Source organism: Numida meleagris, chromosome 6 (genome assembly GCF_002078875.1).
Source record: "Numida meleagris isolate 19003 breed g44 Domestic line chromosome 6, NumMel1.0, whole genome shotgun sequence".
Lineage (NCBI taxonomy): Eukaryota > Metazoa > Chordata > Aves > Galliformes > Numididae > Numida > Numida meleagris.
Window position 1 is genome coordinate 497,845 of NC_034414.1, and position 21,060 is coordinate 518,904.

Sequence of the window (21,060 nt, forward strand, 5' to 3'; positions counted from 1 at the left end):
GAATGGCTTGGGGCTGGACTTGATGATCTTGAAGGTCTTTTTCAACCTTAATGAGTCTATGCCTCTTCCCTAAGAGCCTCAGAGGAGGCTTTTTCAGCGAGGTTGTGGGTACCTCCTCCCTGGAGGTGTTCAAGGCCAGGCTGGATGGGGCTTTGAGCAACCTGGTCTAGTGGGAGGTATCCCTGCCTGTAGCACGGGGTTGGAACCAGATGATCTTAAAGGTCCCTTCCAACCCAAACCATTCTGTGGTTCTATGATTCAGAATAGGCCTGCCAGGGACATGGCAATGTGTGTAGAGAGCACAACCGTTCCCGAGCCGATGCTGACGGCCATGCCAGCTCTCCTCTGCACCCATGTGTGCAATACCCCAGGTTTCAGCCACTCAGAAATTATAACTGCCTTGTACTACTAGCAAGAGCCTAACGTCGATGTTAATAAATGGAAAATCACTCCTGACTCTCGTGCTGCACCACTTCTGCTCAATGGCAATTACTAAAGAACTTTGCTCTTTAAAGTGCTCCTTCAAAAACCACAAAGAGATCTCTCAAAGAACTGGAGTAGATTTTTAGGTTTTGAAGTTGAGTACTGATAAGCCTGATCCATAGGAAATTCTGCTACAATGTAAGGCAATAAGCCTACCGTGTTAACAGGGGCACTTTACCACACTTAGCTCATTTGCTCACTGCATCAAGCAGCTGCTCTCTGCACCTTACCTATTGCGAACAGCAGCGCAAGGATTTGCTTGATTCCAAGACAAATTTACAGCAGCTCTCAGAAACAAATGATCCATGCCAAAACTATTGCCATCACTGGCGCTGATTTGCCAGCACATATGTTTCTCCCATTGGAATGTTTAAGGTGGGACTCATCAGAGAAAACACAAAGTTTGCTGCAAATAACACAGAGGACTCTGCTGATCTTTACTCACAATGCTGTGTAAAGGAAAATCAAAGCAATCATATTCAGCGATATTTTGTTTTCAACCTGCCAAAACAATGTAAAGCGCGTGTAAGTTTCTCCCTTTCCCATTCTGGTGCTGATAGCTGAATTCTTCAGCTTAAAACTGGCTCGCTTGTAGGTTCCTTCTATCACCTTAATAACAGCAAAGCAGGAACCTGGAATACCTCTAGGGAAGGTCCACTGGAAGTCAATTACTTGAAAAACCATGTGAAGGAGAATACATCTGAGACAGGATAATGCTTTTTGACTCCTTCTAGTTATCGCTGCTAATCAATATCACCTACAGTCTCTCAGCAAAGACGAACCCTACAGATACCCCTGTCCTTCACAGTTAGGTAATCCAGAAGCATCAGAAATTATCGAGAGAAACCATACCATTTTATTTTGTTTTTAAGAAATAAACTGACAGAACCACACATTTTTTGCTATATCACAAGCGTTGGCATGATCCTCTCCAATTTCAGGGGTTGCCCCTTCTAACACCCGTCACTGCACGTGGGTTCCACGTTACTAAAACTGCTGTCATCCGTGTGAACTACCACGTGAAGCTGTGTGTTTTAATTACCGTACCAGTGCAATGTCTCCAGATGGGATTTGTGTTTTTTTTTTTTTTTTTTAAATTGTTGTTTGTTATATGTACAGGTATATACACAAGTAAGGAACCTTTCCGAGGAGAGGCTTTTCCCCGTCCCTGGAGACTTTCAAGGCGAGGCTGGATCAGGCCCTGGGCAACCTGATCTAGCTGTGGTGTCCCTGTTCATGGCAGGGAAGCTGGACTAGATGGCCCTCAGAGGGCCCTTCCAACTCTAAGGATTCTATGACTCCATTCTGTGATCCGAGAGTTTTGTTTTTAGTGCAATCATTTCAGTACCCATCAAACTCAGGTTATACGAGAATATTCTACGCTATGACTTAGAAATTTACGTCCAGCTGGGTTTCTGGGGTGAGCGAGAGCAATCATGGAAGTGGTATGGCTTAATAAGCCATTGTGCAAACCCCTTGTGCAAACCCCTTGAATTACATCCCAGAATAAGCAGCGTTTCAAAAGAAAAAAAAAAAGCTATCAGAGATGAACAGCACCTTATGCCAAGGCACTGAAACAAGGGTCCCCCTGCCATCACCTCCTTCTCCTTTCTGGACTCGCATACGTCACATCAGGAGCGCACCGCTTTGCCACCTCTGGCTCTCCACATAGCCTTGGACTGCCAATACAACACACCGACACCATCTCCAGATTTCAAGAACATAGCGTGCCACTTCACCGCACGTCCTGCCCGATAAACTACTCCAAGGTGATCAAGAAGTGCGTTTCCGCTCACCAGAACTCTTCCTTTTGGTAAATTTCGCTTTCATAAAGAATAACTCGGTTCTAGCTCTCCTCGGGAGGCCAGAGCTGGGAAGATATCCAATATAAACAGAAAATAAAGAGCTGTCATTTAGTATTCTGAACCACACTGGCTACTCTCCAGCTAAAACACAAACGCCTGAAATCACGAAGCTCCTGCAACCATCTTCTTTTTTCCAACCCAGGTATGTTTACTGGGCTCATTAACACACACAATGTGGCAGCTGCCTTCCTACGCAGCTAGGACTTGTGTACATCAAGAAAGAAATGAGGCAGTGCTACAGGAGCTGCAAACCAAGCCATCATCAGTACGCTATAAAGCTTTACGAACGAGTAATTTGTGTCTTCACCAAGAAAAAATCCCCCTAAAGCCTACTTTAGAGCAAACTGGGCAACTGCCAAAAGAGAGTCAGTTCAGCGATGTTAGAACTTGCAAGTTTTGGATTGGGATTATGTATTAACAAGATAGAAGAAGCACACATTCTGCAATGAGCTATTTGTTTTATGAAGTCAGAGCAGCTCAGGATTCTTAAATCCATTTTGACACATTCTTTCTAAAAGACTGTGTTTTTCTTTCTTTGTCTTTTTTTTTTTTTTTTTTAAACCAATAAAGCAGCGTGCTGGCATTTATTTTTCCACGATTACTCCAATTCAGAGGACAGCCCAGCATTCCCGTGCCAGATGCCGCTCTCTGCATTAGTAGGGGATCTACAGAGCTACACTGTAATTTTTACAGGCCGTGTACGAAACTTTCAGTTTTCCTGAAGCTTCTGAAAATGACAGAAATGCATTCAGGCAAAGTTTCTGGATAGCAGAGTAAAAATGCTTCACATTTCTCACGACACTCATCACAAGAGAAAAAAATTATCCACAAATGGCTACCACAGTGGTGATCCAGCAGTGCAGGTAGCGGTCCTCTTGGGGTCAGAGTGGGAGACAACCCAAAGCAGGATCCACAACAGAAGAAAAATCTCTGATCCTCTGACGCTGATATTTGTTGACTTCCAGGCTGGGTTTGCCCACTGTATTTCTCACAGTAATTCTGAAAATTCAATCTGGTTTTCCTCAGAGAAAGAGAAATCAAGTAGCTTGCTACTTATTAACCCAATTTCCTCCTTTTTTTACTGTTTCTACAGTTTCTCATTTGTCTGTGAACAACGAGCTCCCAGAACAGCAAACTTCACAGAATCGCCAAGGTTGGAAAAGACCTCTAAGATCATCCAGTCCAACCGTCCACCTACCACCAATACTGCCCACAAAACCGTGTCCCTCAGTACAACACCGACACATTTCTTGAATACCTCCAGGGACAGTGGCTCCACCAGCATCCACCCTGGAACACACAGCCCGTTCCAGTGCCCGACTCCCTTGGAGAAGAAGTATTTCCTAGTGTCCAATCTTCACCACACTTCCAATGGTCACTTCTACGTTTCACTAACAACGATTCTGTATAACGCAATTATACTAGTTATACTACACAACACTGCATAATCATTCAATTATATCTATTTTTTTTCCAACAACTAAAACATCTGCTTTTTTGGACATCTTGTTTCTAGTCATATTCAAATACATTAAAGAGAGAGAATTAGATGCTATCTCAACCTCTATACTCATCACCTTTTCCTTAATTTTACCATTTCTCATTTGCCAATAAAATTAACAAACCAGCAGCTGGAGATTTAGCATTTGAAGCTTTAAATAGGGAACAAACATTACTGCAACTGAGACAAAAGCATACTCATAGAAAACGAAATGGATTATTTCAAGGAAACTTACATATTTACTAAATTTGTTTCTTCTTTGGCATCACAGAAATGCTGGAAGGAAGGAAGAGTGCTCTAGCTCTTGTTTATTAGAAGAATTACTACAGGGTTATTCATGCCATGTAATCTGGAGGGGTTTTATTACAATGCATAACCTCTGCCCAAAGCAGACTGCAGCCCTCAGACCAGGCAGTTCTCTCTTCTCCACACACAGTAAAACAGGAGGGAAATGTGGATATTAAGGAAACCTGCACAATTACTGCAAGTGGAAGCCCACATTCCCTCACCCGAATCTCAAAATCTGATGGCACCAAACTACTGCTGCCTTCCAAAAGCACCTTTGCAAGAGTTGCACAATTATTCCGTAATCCGATGCAATGCAAAGAGACAGGATCTTAGTCAGAAACTTAAGTTTTGGCACAGAGGGAACAGATAACCAGCCCTCTCTCTGTATGTAAGCAGAAAGGAGGAAAAAGTTTGAAACCCCTCCACGCCACCACCATGGAGATAAGTATCTACCACCTTGAGAGCTGTAACTAACTATTAAGGTCTGATTAAGTTGCTCTATAAAATACAATAAGCCAGGAGATAGTGTAAGCACATACGAAACACTTAATGAGCGACTAGCAATAATGGCTGAGCGCTCCTAACTGTCTATGTGATTTCAACACCTTCCAGTAAACCCAAGACTATCCACGTCTCAAGCAGTACTCCCTCCCAGAAACCCCTTTTCCTCCTCCAGGTACAAAAGACTTGGGCGTGATTCATTTTTGCACTACGTTTTAAAATGGCTTAAACACCTTAGGACATGTATAAGAATGATAAATACTTGACTCTACCACCTCTACTTTCATACAGCAACCATGTACCTGAGTTTGGGTGTTGAAAGAGTTTAGGTCACCCCAAAGACAGCGAGTACAATTCCTTGTCAGCTTTGCTAGGAAAACTTTCCCCCAGTTGAAACCACAAGATCAGAAACTCTGGGTCCATTATTGCTCAAACCATCATACTTCAGAACTGTACGGAACAGAATAAACTTGTACAACGTGACTGAAAGTGGAATTTGGAGAACAAAAGCAAAGTGAGAAAACTTACAAGGACTGTAAACCGCTTAATCCTCTGATGGCTTCGTTAGGTACAGTCTTCAGCTGGTTGTTCTGTAGGGTTCTGTAAAAACGCCCAGTGCATCAGTGCGGTACTTGGACAGTAACATCTATATAGAATACCCCCCAGTCCATTTCTAACCTATGCAAGAGAAGGTGGCATTATCACATTCATTATCACATTCATTTTCTTGTGACATCACCCCATCTATGCTACAAAACACCCCCTCCCCCCCCAATTTTTCGTAAAGCCGCATCAATACGCAAAGCGTTAAGAATCCAGTTTACCAAGTACATTCACAACCAAGCACCTCTAGGCACCGCAGCAAGAAGACACAGAATGAAACTGAAGCCAAGAGGAATTAAGTTATGCTGTATTTTTAAAAACTCGTTTGTGGGACAACGTACTATTGCACGATGAGCACTTTATGTAAAGTGAATGCAAATAACTGAGATCTCACACATTATTAAGTGCTATTAGGTTTTGATGCGCATTAGGGTAACTGCTGTTGGACATATAAGTTAACTGCTAATTAATAACTACTTTTTCAAGAACTGCTAGAATTTCAGGCTCCTCCAGAGCTGAGCATCCCAACGGAAAGACTTTCAAGGGCCGTGACGCTGGGCATTTAGTTCCCAAAACACTGTGACACATCAGTAGTTTCCTCACTTACGCTGTGTGTTTATGCTTTTTCTTTACAACCTCAGAGTCCTTCTTCATTAGGTTATTTAACTATCTATTTAATTAACTATCTGTTACCCTGCCAGCAATTGGAAATATTTCCAGCAGCTTAAATGCTATGATTTCTACGTAGAGGTTTTTAAAACCTCCGACAGCAGAAAACCTTTTATCCTTAGCAATGGAAAAGCAGTCAAAGCAAACATTCTCAGCTGAGAAGGAAGAACAGGATATGAGAAACAGGGCATTCATTGCCAACTTTTTATTTTTAATGAGAACTTTCTTTACTAATATTAGGTCATTTCCACCTAAAGCAACATCGAACTATCAAAATGATTCCTATCACCCTTAGTGGACAATGCAAAGGCCAACCAGCATCATTAAACTTTAAGTGCTAGAGAGTCTGAGCATCTGATGGAATAGAACGAAGGGTTGAGAATAAGAAAGAGCTTTATATAAACTTCATAAGGTTTCTTCCTTCTTAACAATCTACTGCTACAAGCTATACTTCAGAAAAAAAGTAAATGCTCCAGTTAGATGTAGTAACTACAGCTCAGGCTTTTAAAGAAAATGTAGGAGCGCTATACGTTTTTTGGGGGGGTAACGATATTGTTTTAGCAAAGAAAAAGAAATCTCCATCCAACCTATCGGTAAATAGGCTGACTGTGCAGTAAGAAGGCATACGAAGCTCTAAAACCCGATTACTTACAGAACTTTGAGTTCTTTCAACCCAGACAAGGCCTTCGGATGGATAAAAGAAAGGTCATTGCCAGCCAGTCGCCTGGAAAAAAATTGTAATAATAATTTCAGTCATTAAATACAGCACTTCTACAATCTTCTAACACGAAAAAATCAGCAATGTAACAATCCTTGCAAACAAGTAGGCATTTTGCATCCAAGTACGCCATATTTCTGATCTTCCAAGTTTGCATCAGTTAGTTCAGTCGTTACACGTCTTTCACAACCAGAATTCACTCAAGCCTCGGGGATAAACTTTTGCAAACGTGCCAGGAAAAAAAAAAAAAAAAAAAAAACACACTGCAGAAAGATGAAGAATCTTCTTATGGTACTAGGTGTGAAAAGTGCACTTCCCACTATCAGCGTGACCCTCGGGCCTTCGGCACTGCTTTGGTGAAATGCACGCCCTGATATCCACGTGTTTTTAACCTACGCAGCACTTCCTCCAGAAGCTACGCAGTGGAGGAAAACCAGGTAGATGCTGAAGAGAGGCAGAGAGAAGTTTGTAATAAAGTCTCAAACACGAAGACAACACTCGCAAGGAGGTGGAACGTTTACGGTGTTGACAACTGACGGAAAGCCTGCCGACGTTTTTGAGACATCATCTGGATCATCTTTCACCTTTTTTTTGCTGTTATTTGGACTAGCTAGTTATTTTTCAGGAAAGAAATCTGTTTTGAGGGGAGGGAGAGAGAGAGGAAGGAAACAGAATCCTCAGCCGTACTTGTGTTGTCTCAAAACGTGGCTGCTTTCAAACTTGGGACTGCTGGACATCAGCACAAACTAACTTGTGAAAACAACCATGATATTGGAAGTAATAAATCCTGGAGGCACTGCAGAAGACAAAGCAGGAAAGCAGAAACATCAGCCTCAACAGCTGCTTCCCAACAGCTCCACCCAGCCCCCACTCCCTGTTCTTCAACATTTCACCCATATCCTGAGCAGCAGGCCCTGTGTGGTCCAACCTTTGCTGAGCTCTCAGAGCTGTGACACGAGTTATTTTCTTTTAGGGGCAGAAGACAATAATGCAGAACACCTGCTAATCCACCGCTGCCAAAAGATGCCATCATTTCAGCCAAAGTATTCGCTTTCAGACTTGGTTTCACATCCAAGCTAAGCAAAATCAGCGTTGGAAGAGGTTGTAAAACGAAATCATCTGGTGGAAATACTACGTACGACGCAGCGTTAATAATTAAAAAACCGTATTTGTGCTTTACAGGATATCAAAATACACCACTGTTGTTACAGCGAGCTGAAGCGAGCCAGCTACGCTAAGGGGAAAATAATATTTCTAAAAGGAAAAGAACAAACTAGCACCATCTGAAGCGTCAAGCTTGCCAGCACAAAGCAACATTAACACATTTTTATCTTGCTCTCTGCCTCTACCTACCTAACAGAGATCGCCCGAAGCATTTGATTCCAACACAGATCTGCTCAGAGCACAATCAATGACTTAATCAACTGCTGCCTAATAGAGAACATGATAGCTCTGTTTATTGAATCCATTTGTCAAAGGTGGAAGATTCTATTTACAAAAGGAGAAGAGGATTGCTCACTGTCAACTGAACAGTTGGATTTTAGAAAACGGTTCCCATCACTCAAACAGAAAGAAACAGAAGAGCTGGTTCTCTACACCAGTGTTTTCCCAGTGATCTGCTGAACGCAGTACTCAGAACATCAAAACAGAAATCCTGAAATCAAGAATAACCTAACTGAGGCTTCAGCACTGAACTACTTGGGCTCTCAAACCGCAATGGATTCCCACTGCCTAGCACCCGCTCCAAAAAGCAGCGGTGCTGACCAGCGTTTGCCCAGCAGCAAACCCAGCTCCGCTGGGCTTCCCAGTGAAAGGGGTTGCCGTGCGACTTATCAGGCATCTGCTGTCATTTCTTCCTCTCCCCAAAGAGACCCGGGATTACGATTTGTTTTAAAAAGCTAAACTAAAGCCAGTCGGATAACCTCCCTCAGCCCTACGGAGCGTTGCTCACTGACTGCCACTAACACAACTTGCAGAGCGCTGGAAACTAAATACAGCGGAGCCAGAGCAAGGCTTGCGTGACTTCAAAAACAGCAAGGCTTCGCCTACCTCAAGGCACCTCCTGTTTATTCAGCCTTTTGCAACCAACCAACATGAAAAAAAAAAAAAAAAAGAAAAAGAAAAAAAAAACCTGCAATCCATTACATTTCCGTTTCTCCTAAACTTGGCCGCCTTCCAGGAAACAGGATCCAACTAGCCAAGTGTGCAAACGCTTTACTAATCAGTTTGCCAAATATACATTTATCATTCGTGTCCTAGCCCTGGGGAGCGTGGCTGCTCCTCAGCAGCTCGAGGTGCAGCTTGCTTTCCAGCGGGCGAAGGCGATGGGTTGGTTTGTGCGACCTGCCTGCCTCTGCTGCAGCCTTGCGCAGCAGGGCAGGGCTTCTCTTCACATAGCCAGCTGCATTTGCAAGACAGAAAAGAGCAAACAACAGCATGGAGTGCAGTGCATAGATTGACCGTGAGTTAAGATATCACTGCAATAGTGCAGTCAAGCTCTCCACATAGCATCTCCTTCCAGCATGTCCCAAAAACGGACACTCAGATTTTCAAATATCGTGTTCTAGACGTACACATATATGCACATATACACTTTGTCAGGCTGGATGTTAGGAACGATTTCTTCTCAGGAGGAGTGAGGCATTGGCACAGGCAGCCCAGGGAAGCGGCAGAGTCACCGTCCTTGGAGGTGTTCAAGAGCTACGGAGACGTGGCACTGAGGGACGTGGTCAGTGGGCATGGTGGGGCCTTACCATGCCGCTTGGGCCCAGTCCTGGAAGCTTCCATGCTACGGTGAGAACTCCAAACTGCTACGAAGTGACACCTGGAGGCAGCCCTACCTTTAAGCTGAGAACCCATCCTTTTCTTCCTTTTGAGAAGAAGCAGTCCAAGAGACCAAGGCTGATTGTCAACCTACAGTTCGCAGGCCAAGTAACATCAACGTTCATGTAGAGTTCTATCTCCAGAAGGCATAGGACTATAAAACAGGCAAATCTACAGTGACAGCCCTCTGTCCAGGACTGCAAGGATTCTGCATTAGTGCATCTGAGCTACCCCAGAGGTTTTGTGGGGCAGCAGTGAAATCACAGTTGTAATGAAACACACTAGGTAGCTTTATTCCGGGTTGGCAATCTCTCTATAACTGCGCAGTGCTGAGAATTGCACTCTCCTATTCTTACTGGGGAACAAAAAAAAGGAGTTTGAATGGGATCATATTGCTGCAAATGTGGACAAATTCAGATGGACAAGATCTATTTCAGAGTAGCAGGATATCAGAGGAGGACATATGGAGGACAAAATACTTCTGCTATCCTGTCATCTCTGGTAGGAGACCAGTACACTCTAATCATTATTTTAAGTGGCACAGTAAATGATCTCCAGATGTAGAGGACACCTTGTTGTTATTACAGAAATCAGGACACAATCTGGCTGGGGAATAATCTTCCACAGTATCTCATTCCCCGAGTACAAAGTAAGCATGGCTTCTTGCACTGAAATTCTTCTGAAAGCAGCAAAGACTGCTCGCTTTCTTTTGGGAAATTAAGAGTTCTGCAATTAAGAATCTGGCAACCCTGCTGCACGTTATCCGAGCCAAGTTAATCGCTGGTGTCACTCCAAAATCAGGAAGGATGTCCCACAGATGCATTTTTGGCTGTAACAATGAAAACCATCACTCTCATTTTGATAGGATGCAATAGGAACATCTTGGAAACCCCTCTGCTTGTCTTTCATCCCAGATGGTGGTGAACCTCAGGTTACGGAGAAAGAATAGGTCTCCTTCCGTCCTGCTGCAAGGCTCACGCTTGCACATGGGGAGAGAGAGGGGTTTTGCTGTGGGCTTTATGTTTGTTTTCATGTGGGTTGTTTCTAGTTTTGCTTTGTTTCTTGCACCCTGGTGGTACGCTCCTAACTCTACCTGCCAATCTTGTCTCCAATAGTAGAACGTAGGGTACTTTCTCCACGGGCACACTGTAATCTTACTTTCTCAACAGAAAACCCAAATACTTTCACGGAATGCAATCCTTACACATCATAAGAAATCACACGATGCGTTATTTCCACTGTAGCTGCCTTCTGGTGAGACCCAAGACTCCCACTCAAGATCTAGTCACCCTTTCACAGCCCCCTGCAGACCATTTGCCACTGGTTCTCTGCTCTCTCAACACCTCCTTTTAATTCGCCAACTTCTACCTATTTTCATCCTAAAGGAAAATATTCCGTTGCTTCCCCTCTTGCACTTTTGCCATTTCTTTACTTCTTTGCCATCTTCCAGCCACCTACTGCTCTGCCATCCTTCCATACCTGCCCCCACCCCAGCCATCAGATCTTTCAGGGCTCTTTGCGCTTCGCACACAAACCTATTCCCACCTTTCCCAGAGAAGTCGCCACTTTGGAACGGAATTCAGTTTTCTTAAGAGCGAAGCACAGATAAAACATTTGATTATTTTTGAAGTCAAACAGAAAAAAAAAACAGAAGACAACCATTTTACACCCGCCTTTTAACTCCCATCAACTGAAAAGCACCGGAGATGTCGTTACGTGCCATGCCCATCCTCAGCAGCTGCATTTACACTTGTAGCTGGGAGCCCCACTGCTGAACTGAACTTCACTTTGGTTATCTGTGAGAAGCAAATGGCCCCTTTGGGACTTTGTCAGCTGCAGCCTGCTGCACTGCTGTGAAGCAAATCGATAGCCTACAGATTACTCCAGTTCCTCCATGCCAATTTAGCCTAACTAAACGGATACTTTATTCCGCTTCTGGTAACGGAAAAACACATTCATCCCCTCTCCTTTTCTTGCAGTAGTTTCATTATTACACAATCTCAACCATTATTTATAAAACAGCCACCACGTAAGCCAAGGCACATCGGGAACCTAAAGAAGTCTCTACCTAGAAACAGCGCTGAAACTGCACCAACTCCATCAGGCTGAGTAGGTGCTTCTCATCCCGAAGCTTTCTAGCATTTACAGCTCTCTGTAAACTATACTGAAGTCCAAGGTAATGGCTCCTTTTCCAAATGCACTCCTGATCGGAAACTTAAATGACAAAAAAAAACTGATCAGAAGGAAGTCTAACGCCTGTCCACTGTACTACTGCTACGTTTTCAGCAAGAGTAACTAGCACCCACGCAAACGTCAGCAGAGACCGCAGATCCTCCACGCTGCTTTATTCTGTCCACGTATCCTGTCTCTTGCCCTGACACCCACTGTACTTTCAGGCACAGGCTGTTTGAATGGCCGTGCACCAAGCAGGTGACACTACAAAAAGAGGAAGTGGGCGAAATCTACATATATGTGGCAATTAAACCAGCTGCCAGTTTTCTAACCACTTCAGATACATACCAGGTAAATACAAAACCCAGGTTTTGTAGAAATCTCCACAATGAAAACCTTTGAGAAATGGGGTTCTTGAAGTAAAGGTTAAGAATGAGGTTATCCACCAACTTTCCAAAAGCTGAAGAAACCCAAAGTATTTTATCAGAATCATCTACAATTTTACTTTTATAAAGGAGAGGCAGAGAAAGAACTGTACATCGGTACGGGTTACTTTGTCAGCACAAAGACAAAATCCACCAGTGCTAATTAGGTAAGAACCTCAGTACTCACAACATCCACAAAAAAATACCAAAATCAGCAACCGCTCAAAAGGAGGGAAGAAAGAAGGTACAAGAGTGATGTAATCACGTCTTCTTACCATACCATAACATCGGAGCTACACAGGATTCTTCTCCAGACTGGAGCCTGCAACTGGCTCCCTGCGCTCCTGCAGACTCCTGCCTTGTCTCTCACGCTCAGCTCCACAAGCTGAAAGGAGGAGCTGGGCTGTACAGCTTAGGTGCTCTCTGGGATCTCTGAGAGAGGGGAGAGCCACAGCCTGAGAGCTTCTGAGGAGCCACACGGCCTCCAGAAGCTTCTTACCTGGTTTATGCTTTCAGACGGCCCCAGCCTGGTGCTCAGGCAGCATAATAAAGCCAGGCTTGTAGGACGGGTCTTGGAGGCTAACACTGCAAAGTTCAGCCTCCGGGCGGCTGAGCTGAGCCAGCTCCAGTGTGAGCACAAGTTACAGTATTGCTGAACGCCAGCTAGAAGGTGACAGATAAGCAAAAAGCTTCAGTCCCCACCATACATACTGAAAGCTGGCTACACAGACACATCTTGGGATCTTCACACACAACCACGCCACATTTCAGAGGTAATACATGGGAATATAAACTAAAAATAATGCAATCTGCTCAGCTCACTGCAATTCATCCCCTCAGACAGGAAAGATGCGCCACTGTTAGGTACAGGGAGAACTTTCTAAGCCACAGAAACATTGCATTTGTATCAGCAGGACTGAAACTCATCCAGAATAAAACTGATTTAGGGCTGACAGAGATAAGAAAGCATTCATTAAACGCAGGTTGGCCGACGTGTTTTTAAACATCATTTAGCATCTCGCGCAGACCGGGTAGGTGATGTTTAGAAGTATCTTAGCTGACTGCGGTTAGTTCTACTTGGGAGTCTTTGCCTAAAGGTTTGTCTTGACTAGAAATCGACGGCACAAGTTACGACACGCCGGCGCACTTTCTGAAACTCCAGCACACACAAAGCAGCGAACATTTCTAATGTATGCGAGGTGCTCAAGTCAAAGCCTAGGCTCCCAACTTGCTAACACATGCGAAACCTACACCTCACATTTTCTTCATTAGAACTGCACCTCTCGGAATTCAGGCTGGAGGGAGCGACTGAAGAAATTGCCTCCTCCAGCTGTTCAAGCATTCAGAGCTGGCAGATGGATGACGAGCGCCCGTCGGCTCCCAGCCCCACGCCGGCCGGCTATTTCTGACATCCCAACAAGGGACGGCCCAGCTGGCTGTCCTGCCAAGGGAGCAGCTGAAGGGAGCTCCCTGCCTGTCCCACGTGCTCTCAGTGGGAGCTGGACGGGGTCTAGCGTAGCCTAACGTCTCCAGCCAGCGTCACGAGAGGATGCTTCAGCACAGCCTCCGCTACCTCACGGCAGCTAGGCATCCCGAAAACTTCTTGTTCTGACTTTCCTACTCCAAATGAACCCATCGTCTCCAGCTTCCCATTAGCTGCGTCCACGAAAGAGAGAGGAATTACACATCGACATTCTCAGGCATCCTAGAAACACTCCTTTAAAAGACCAAGCCTCCTTCCACCCAACGCTCCACAGCCAGGTGAGAAAAGACTGCATCCCAATCTACCAGCTCAGCCCTGGTGGCCTTGGCCTCACCCCAAGACGTGTCTTATTCACAAAAGCAACGTAATAGAAGAGACAGACGCTCCCTCTCCCTCCTTGAGGATAACACAACTTGGTGCTGAGGCAGAAATTAGAAGGAAGGGGACCATCTAGATTACATACTGAAATAGATACTACAAAAGCAAGCAGCTGTGACATTTCAGCCAGGTGGTCATCTTCAGCTGCAGTCAAGAGGAAAAATAACCCCAGACATTTCCCTTGCAGATACTTCCTGATTACAACCTTACGGCAAAAACATTTCATTTTCCACTGCCAGTATGCATTTTAATTAATCCTTACCTTCTCAAAATATATTTTGTCAATTAAAAGCCACGATCACAGACTCTGGCTCGGGGGAGGGGGTGGGTGAGATGTTTAAGAAAGACCTGTTAATGCTGTAATCATCACAGATATAATTAAACAGTCGTTCCGTTCTCAGCTGGACTATTTCTTCTCCCGAAAAACTGTAGCTGCACGGTCACTCTCTCTCTGGCTGTTTGCTCACCTCTCAAAAAGCAGATGAGCATTTCAGAAAGGAGAAGCCTTTTATTGATTAGAACTTTCGTTCGGTCACTTTAATTCCCTGGAACCACTTTCACCCGCTAATAAAAACCTCAGTAAAATAATAAGCTGAAGACAGCGTCATAAAAGACAGACTCTTTCATATCATACGAACAAAAGCAGAAACAAAACAGACCTTGGCATCAGCACACATCTGCAAGGTCACGGAGCACTGCGGTCTCTCGGTGCCTTCAGGAGTGACTATTTTCTCGCAATAGACTCTTGAAAGCTACAAGAGTCGGAGGGCAGCGAGCGTCTTCCCTTCCCTCATGGAGAGGGGCCCAGTGCCCTGCTCCAAGGCAGACCGCATCAGGGGGCAGATGCCTTATTGTTTAAGCTCTACCCAGTAGAGCAGGGCAAAGAAGAAGGGAAGGTTTCAAGAGGTGAAGAGTGGAAACCAAAATAAGGTGAAAAAGTCATTAACTCGGGGAGACTTTTGCTTTGTTTGAGTGGTGCGAGTTTCTGAAGTCAAAACAGAAAACTGGCCAAGAATAAAAATCGCCGCAATTCGCCTTCCCTGAGAGAGAGCCATTCAATTAATCCAGCTGAAATTTCACCGGTGCAGCGAATAGAAATCATACAGTCAGAACCCTTCATGCTACTTCAGATAATTCTGTCCGTCAGAAGGAAAAAGAAAAGCACCAGAACGCCGTGCAGCCTGGCTCTTCTACTTCAAAATTCACATTGCCAAACGCTTTCTGCTTTCTAAAAACACTACATTATCTAACTATATTTTCCTCCTCTAGCTTTCTATAAATATTTTAAGGTGTGGTTAGAAAACCGCGGCCAAATTCTTCAAGGATTTTTAGTTTCCATACCGGGTTCAGGGCTGCAGCACATTTATGTTAACGTTTTCTGGAGAACACACTTCTTTAACTGCTGCGGCAAAGCCCTTGGTGGTCCGCTCCTCGCTGACTCTGACCATTGCCGTTTCAATCATTCGCAAATTACTTCCAGATGGGTATCAGTTACACAGAGATGGAGAATTTTTATAACATTTATAAATAGTGCAAGAATCCCACAGACGCATGGTAAGCGCACTACGCCGCAACATGCACGAGCTTGCGAGCAGGGGCACAAGGAGCGCACAACCCAAGAGGCTGATGCTGCTTGCAGATTAGCTGGAATGCCTTTGTTCCTGCTAGCAGTACTCAGGTATCTTCGTGGTACAAAGACTCAGATTCTACCTGCAAATGCGGGGCACTCAGTGCCCTAAGCACGGCCACTTAGGGTCACACAGGCAGTCTCCTTCCACCTGGCCTCCAAGTGCTATTGCAGGAGGCCGTCGGTCACCATGTGTATTGCATCTGCCATTCCTGTGCAGCTGTCTCAGATAACCTATCACACCTGGAAACAGCTCAGGATGTGTAAGTTTAGGCGCCCACGTAAGTGCCCTCTGCGTGAGGTGGCATCTTTTAATCAAGCAGCCAGCTTTTACAAATCCGGTATGCTCCTCCTTTCACTTTTAGTTGCTACCGTTCCTTTCAGGATTTGGAATATGCTCCTCTGAAGTCTGTTGAAACTACCAAATTGCACAAAGTAAATGACAACCCCCATATTGAAGAACTCCTAATGCATTTTTTAATCCGCTCCTCTCCATATGTGCACTGCATACGACTCAGCTGCCTACATAATACGTTTAATTGCGTTCCATTTACATTCAATTAAGTTTTGTGACACTATTTTGCAATATCAACCAACTCTCCCAAGGCTGGAGGATTTGACAAACAGCAGAGCTAAGGGGTGGTACAAAGAGAAAGGTGTCTGGGGTTCATCTCCTGGATGAATAGAGTTAAGGGTGTTCACGGTGGCGTGGTACTCACTGCATTCCCATTAGTTTGTGGGATTCTCGTTTGCTTTAGGCATGTAATTCTTGGGAAAAGTTCTAGATGGAAAAGTTGCTTTCAGCACAGATTTCAACACCGCTTTGCTTTAACTCTGTCTCTCCTTACTTGGCATAGAGACTCACACCCAGGTTTGCGCACTGAAAAAGCAGTTTTGTTAGCGGCCGGCAGTCAAAATTTGGATCTGTTCAACTGTAAACAAAATCCAGGAAGAAAGCCTGAAAGTCATCTGTGAGCGGAGAGGGAAAACTGTGGCTGTACAGTGGGAAGCCCGACTGTTTGTTCTAGAAACAACCAGGAAAACTGAAGACCAGAAGTTTCTGTACTCTGATCCATAGAGAGAAAATGGAATCAGCAGAAGGAAGGCAAAGCGTGCCTTGTCTGGTGCTGGCTACTTCTGATAAGAAGGTAAGCTGCTCTCGTCTGAGTCCACTGTAGCCTATTATATTCTCTTTAGGAAGAACGTGAACCGGAGTCGATGGGCGCGAGGATGACCATAATCAAGTCTTTACACCAGAAGAAGAAACCTTCCTCATTTCGCTGCCAGTGGACAAGTCCCCAGAGGCTCTACTGACAGGCTGCAAACCGTTGGTATTCCCAAGGTGAAAAGAGACTACGGATCAAACAAGAGATTGATTTACCTACTCTGACACAGACAGTTACTTTCCCAAATCTTCCAAAACAAGACCGTCACCTTCCAACACCTACCCTTGGTAGGAGTTCAACATAAAATAAAAACAGTATTTTTTTTTTCTTTTGTACTTAGTAATATTGATTGATTTGAGGATGTCCAAATCTTTGGCAAACATCATTTTCACTGTACGGATGCTTTTGTTTTCAGAACTTGCTTTAACTCTGAAGTCAGCTAGGAATGATTTAAAGCAGATTCTGGGTGTTCGCGTATAACTCCGAGCTTCACGCCGGTCTATTTTTTTGCAGAACGACATGCTGGAATTTGGGGGGGCAATAAGGTGCATGCAGCAGATAGCTCTTAGCTAATAAGCACAATAGATGGTGGCTGAAGGCTCTGCCTTTTCTCTTTACCTCCTGACACACCCCTGGGTTTATGGAAGTTACACAATATGCACACCCACCAGCTAGGTTTTATTGCTTAATTACTTATAGGGAAAAAAATGAAGGCTCCCACAGTCATCTCAAGTTGGGGATACAGTTGAGAAAACAGCGTTGCGTGTTGTTTCAACTTTTGGTGTAAAACATGACTTAAAAACCCGGGGGAAAAAAAGCTCTGCAAATCTAGTCTAACAAAACAAGATACAGACATACAGTAGCATGTATTATAAAGCACACAGGGAGCGCTGGCCAATACAAATTCTGAGCCAAGCAAGCTTCCCCCGGGCCTCTAATTTCTTTTTTTCTTCTTTTTAATTGATTACTCACGCCATGCAGCAGCCTTTCTTATATCCTGTCAACCATACACACGCGCCACTTGAAATCCTGGTAAAATATATTCTCCTCCACAAGGTACACTAGAATTGACTGTAAATTTAACCTATGCTTCAAGTAAGATGTAAGAAAACAGAAACTGGCAAGCAGGAAACAAACTATCACAACCGCAATTCAGCTGACATTCACCTGTACTTCACAGACGTACCGAACCCAACCAGAGCTACTTAAGCTCAGTGGAAACAGAGACATGTAAGTGTATTCACAACGGCAGCTTCTACATTGTCAGGACAGATGAGAGTCACAAATTCCAGGCAAAGGTAGAACTCCTTGTTAGAGCCATCAGCGCAGCTGCAGCGCAAGGAACAAACACAGAGAAGCTTTCAGGAAGACGAGCCTTTCTAGACCCATCTCTACCAGCTTCTGCATACTTCTGGTCCAATGAGATGGAATACATGTATCAGTTATAACAGATAACTACAGCCAAAAGATTCTGGGTTTTATCTGTCGTTTTGCTACGGTATCAGTTTAACCTGCTGCCCTCTACAAATGGCTTTCTTTTTTTCCTTCAGTTTCCCTTCCTTTAGAAGCTGGAACGATGCTTCCCTACTCCGTAAGGGTTTGTCTCTTCTTGAGAAATGAACTGTTCTTTCCCTGAGATGCATTTATTGAGAACAAGATCTCTTCACGCAAAATTCATAGTTCCAGTCTCTGCAAAGTCATAAACAGGGACAGCCTTACTTTGTATTTTAAATGTTCTTTGATATGTGAAACACTACTTACTTTGGCACTGTGAAAACGCAAGAGAAAAAAAATGGGTTTGCCTTCCCTGATGCTTATTATTGAAGGTTCTCAGAGTTCTCTGGCTGTACCATTACCCTACTTTATAGATAAGGAAACTAAGGCAGACAGAAGTCACTTGTCACTACTTACTGAAATAGTAAGTCAAAGCCTTGCCCTTATTCATCAACTCTGAAAGCAGCTCTCAAACCCATTCCCACTTAGTGCTATGCTGTGAAGGAGTGGTTTGACTGCAAAGGCATCCCAGCAAAGGCTTCAGTTCAGCAGAACACTGGGCATGTGAGCCCTAGCACAGCTTGGGGGTTAAAGTTCAGAAGTGCAGGTGCCACCTAAACAAAACCTAAAGATAAAGCTAAAAAAAGAGCAGGACAGGTGAGAAGTGGGTTCTGGGAGCTGGAGAGTGATAAAAACATCCCGTACCACAGACCTTAAGGTTGTGAAGCAGGTCAAGATGTGCTTGCGAGCACTGGCTCTGCAGCCTACAGGGGCAAAGGGAGCAAGCTGCTCAGTAACTGAAACAACATATATTTTATGGAAGTTATGCAACTGCTATACTGTAGCTCCATCGGAAACAATGGTAATTACACACCTCTCCTATCATCTTTGGATAACACTGTAATTAGGATGTGTCATCACTCTAGCCGTGATTAAAATAATTACCGTAAAAAGTCCCTTGTAAGTAGCATTTACTGTTCCGGTTTCCAAACATGTCGAGGATTATTTGATTTTTTTTTTTTTTTTTTTAAGGCATAATTGCTTTCTCTGTTCACAGCTTTTCTCAACACTGTTTCCCCACCCACCTTCCACTTTTACACGGCCATCGGATGTCGTAGCAAAACGAACTTGTGCAAAAAACACTTACAGCTCTTCCAAGTAGGGAAAGTTCTTGAATGCATCCTCTGGTAGCCTGGTGATGTTGTTCATGCTGACGTCCCTGTGGAAGAAGAAACACAGATTTGTCAGTGGACGGTAAGGGATTTTCACGCTCTAGGAAAAGGTGGAGATGGCCCGATAACAGACAGAAGCTTTCTAGCATCAAACTGCAATAACTGTTTCTAGAAATATTCAAGCTAAACAAAGCTTGAGTGAAGTAACTCGAGACTCCAGTCACAGCAAAAACCTTTCTCGTGGGGTGCTGGTAAAAAAGTTTTCTGCTCACGAGAAGACTGGAAACCTACAGGGTGTGCGTGCATGGCAGAGTGGATATGGAGCTGCTATCCTCAGCATTCATTTTCACCAGTTTGCACATGCATACAACTTTAACACGTGGAGAAGGCCGCTCTAAAACCACAGCATATGACAAAAACGTTTTCAAGATTATGACCACCCACTGTTCAGATTTTCACCATGAAATGCCTTCATTTAAAAAAATACAAAAAATACGGGCACTGGGACTTTCTAACAAAGAGCTTCTGGCAAACAGCTTCTGGAGCAACTGACAAGAAGAGCAGAAACATGTCCCAGCTCCACCAGAGTCATTTTTTTTTTCCCTACAAAACCTATAGGCGTCCTCAAGGTAATAGTTTCAAGCAGATTTCACTCGCAGGCCTTGAGCAGAGGCAGGCCGGCAGCAAGTGCTTACATGATAGGTATGCAGACCTGTTCAGCTTTCTGCTTTCCAAATGAGCAGTTAGTGGCAAACTTGGTGCCATCACCTCAGTTCACATCTACGTAACCGTCACAGATAATCTCGTCCTAAAGCAAACCACTACCCAGCGTAAGCAGCAGCGGTGCGAAACCAATTCAGCTTGAAAATTAAACTAATAACTGCCTAACAATTCGTGACACGACACCAGTTCTTCTCACTTTATACTTTGTACTTCTTTTTTTGAGCGGAGTTTGAAGAGAGAGTCAGTGATGCTCCTTGGTACTGGTATCGCTGGAAAGCACTTTGCAGATGGACACACAGCACCTTGTCAAGGACTCTTCATGCAACACGTGGTATTCTTCAGGACAGAAGTACAAAATCCCATCCATCTGAAAGCAACGGCCTTGAAGTTTCTAGAGCCAGAAAGGTCTGATCTTCAGAAACTTCACAAGCAATCGCCAAAAGAGTCAATGGAAACCACGCAGACATCTTGCATGGCTGGCATCCAGATTCTACGTAATTTCAGCTTTCTTTGGGATCCGAAATTAGCAAAGAATGCTTTGCCCGTAGCTCCAAGTGTTAGCATCTGTAATTGTAATACAGGGAGTTGACTCTCTGGACGTAAGCACTAATCAGAACACCTTAACGATGAAGATTTGAGGGGCATCATCGATATCCACAAACCCTATTAAAAGCCATTTTCAGCGAAGTCGCGTTTCCAACAGAAAGACGACAAGATGCGCGGCGATTCCAAACTCAGCATTACGATACGAACGTTCAGGGCACGCCCACCCCGACGCTTTGCTACAAAGCTGGTTTTACTACCAGCTTGCCTCGATGGGAAGCGATAGAAGTAAGCTCCGGCAGCAAACACGGTCAGATACAGGTAGCACGCTGGGGTATCCCTTCTGGGATTTGTTCTCAGGGGGCTACCACCTGCACGTAACAGCGGAGCAGCTTTTAATCACCTTAAAAAAAACCCTGCTTGCCC

At 44.3% G+C, this 21,060-nt stretch overlaps 1 protein-coding gene across 4 annotated transcripts in view; it reads right to left on the reverse strand.

Annotated features, from left to right (window-relative positions):
* Positions 1-21,060, reverse strand: part of LGR4 (leucine rich repeat containing G protein-coupled receptor 4) — a 60,911-nt gene that overhangs the window by 19,955 nt on the left and 19,896 nt on the right. For all 4 annotated transcript variants that reach the window (XM_021401081.1, XM_021401083.1, XM_021401084.1 and 1 more), the window contains exons 2-4: positions 19,344-19,415; positions 6,563-6,634; positions 5,167-5,238 (exon numbers count right to left, since the gene is read on the reverse strand). In XM_021401081.1, coding sequence (XP_021256756.1) covers positions 5,167-5,238; positions 6,563-6,634; positions 19,344-19,415 — 216 coding nt within the window. The remainder of the gene's footprint in view (positions 1-5,166; positions 5,239-6,562; positions 6,635-19,343; positions 19,416-21,060) is intronic.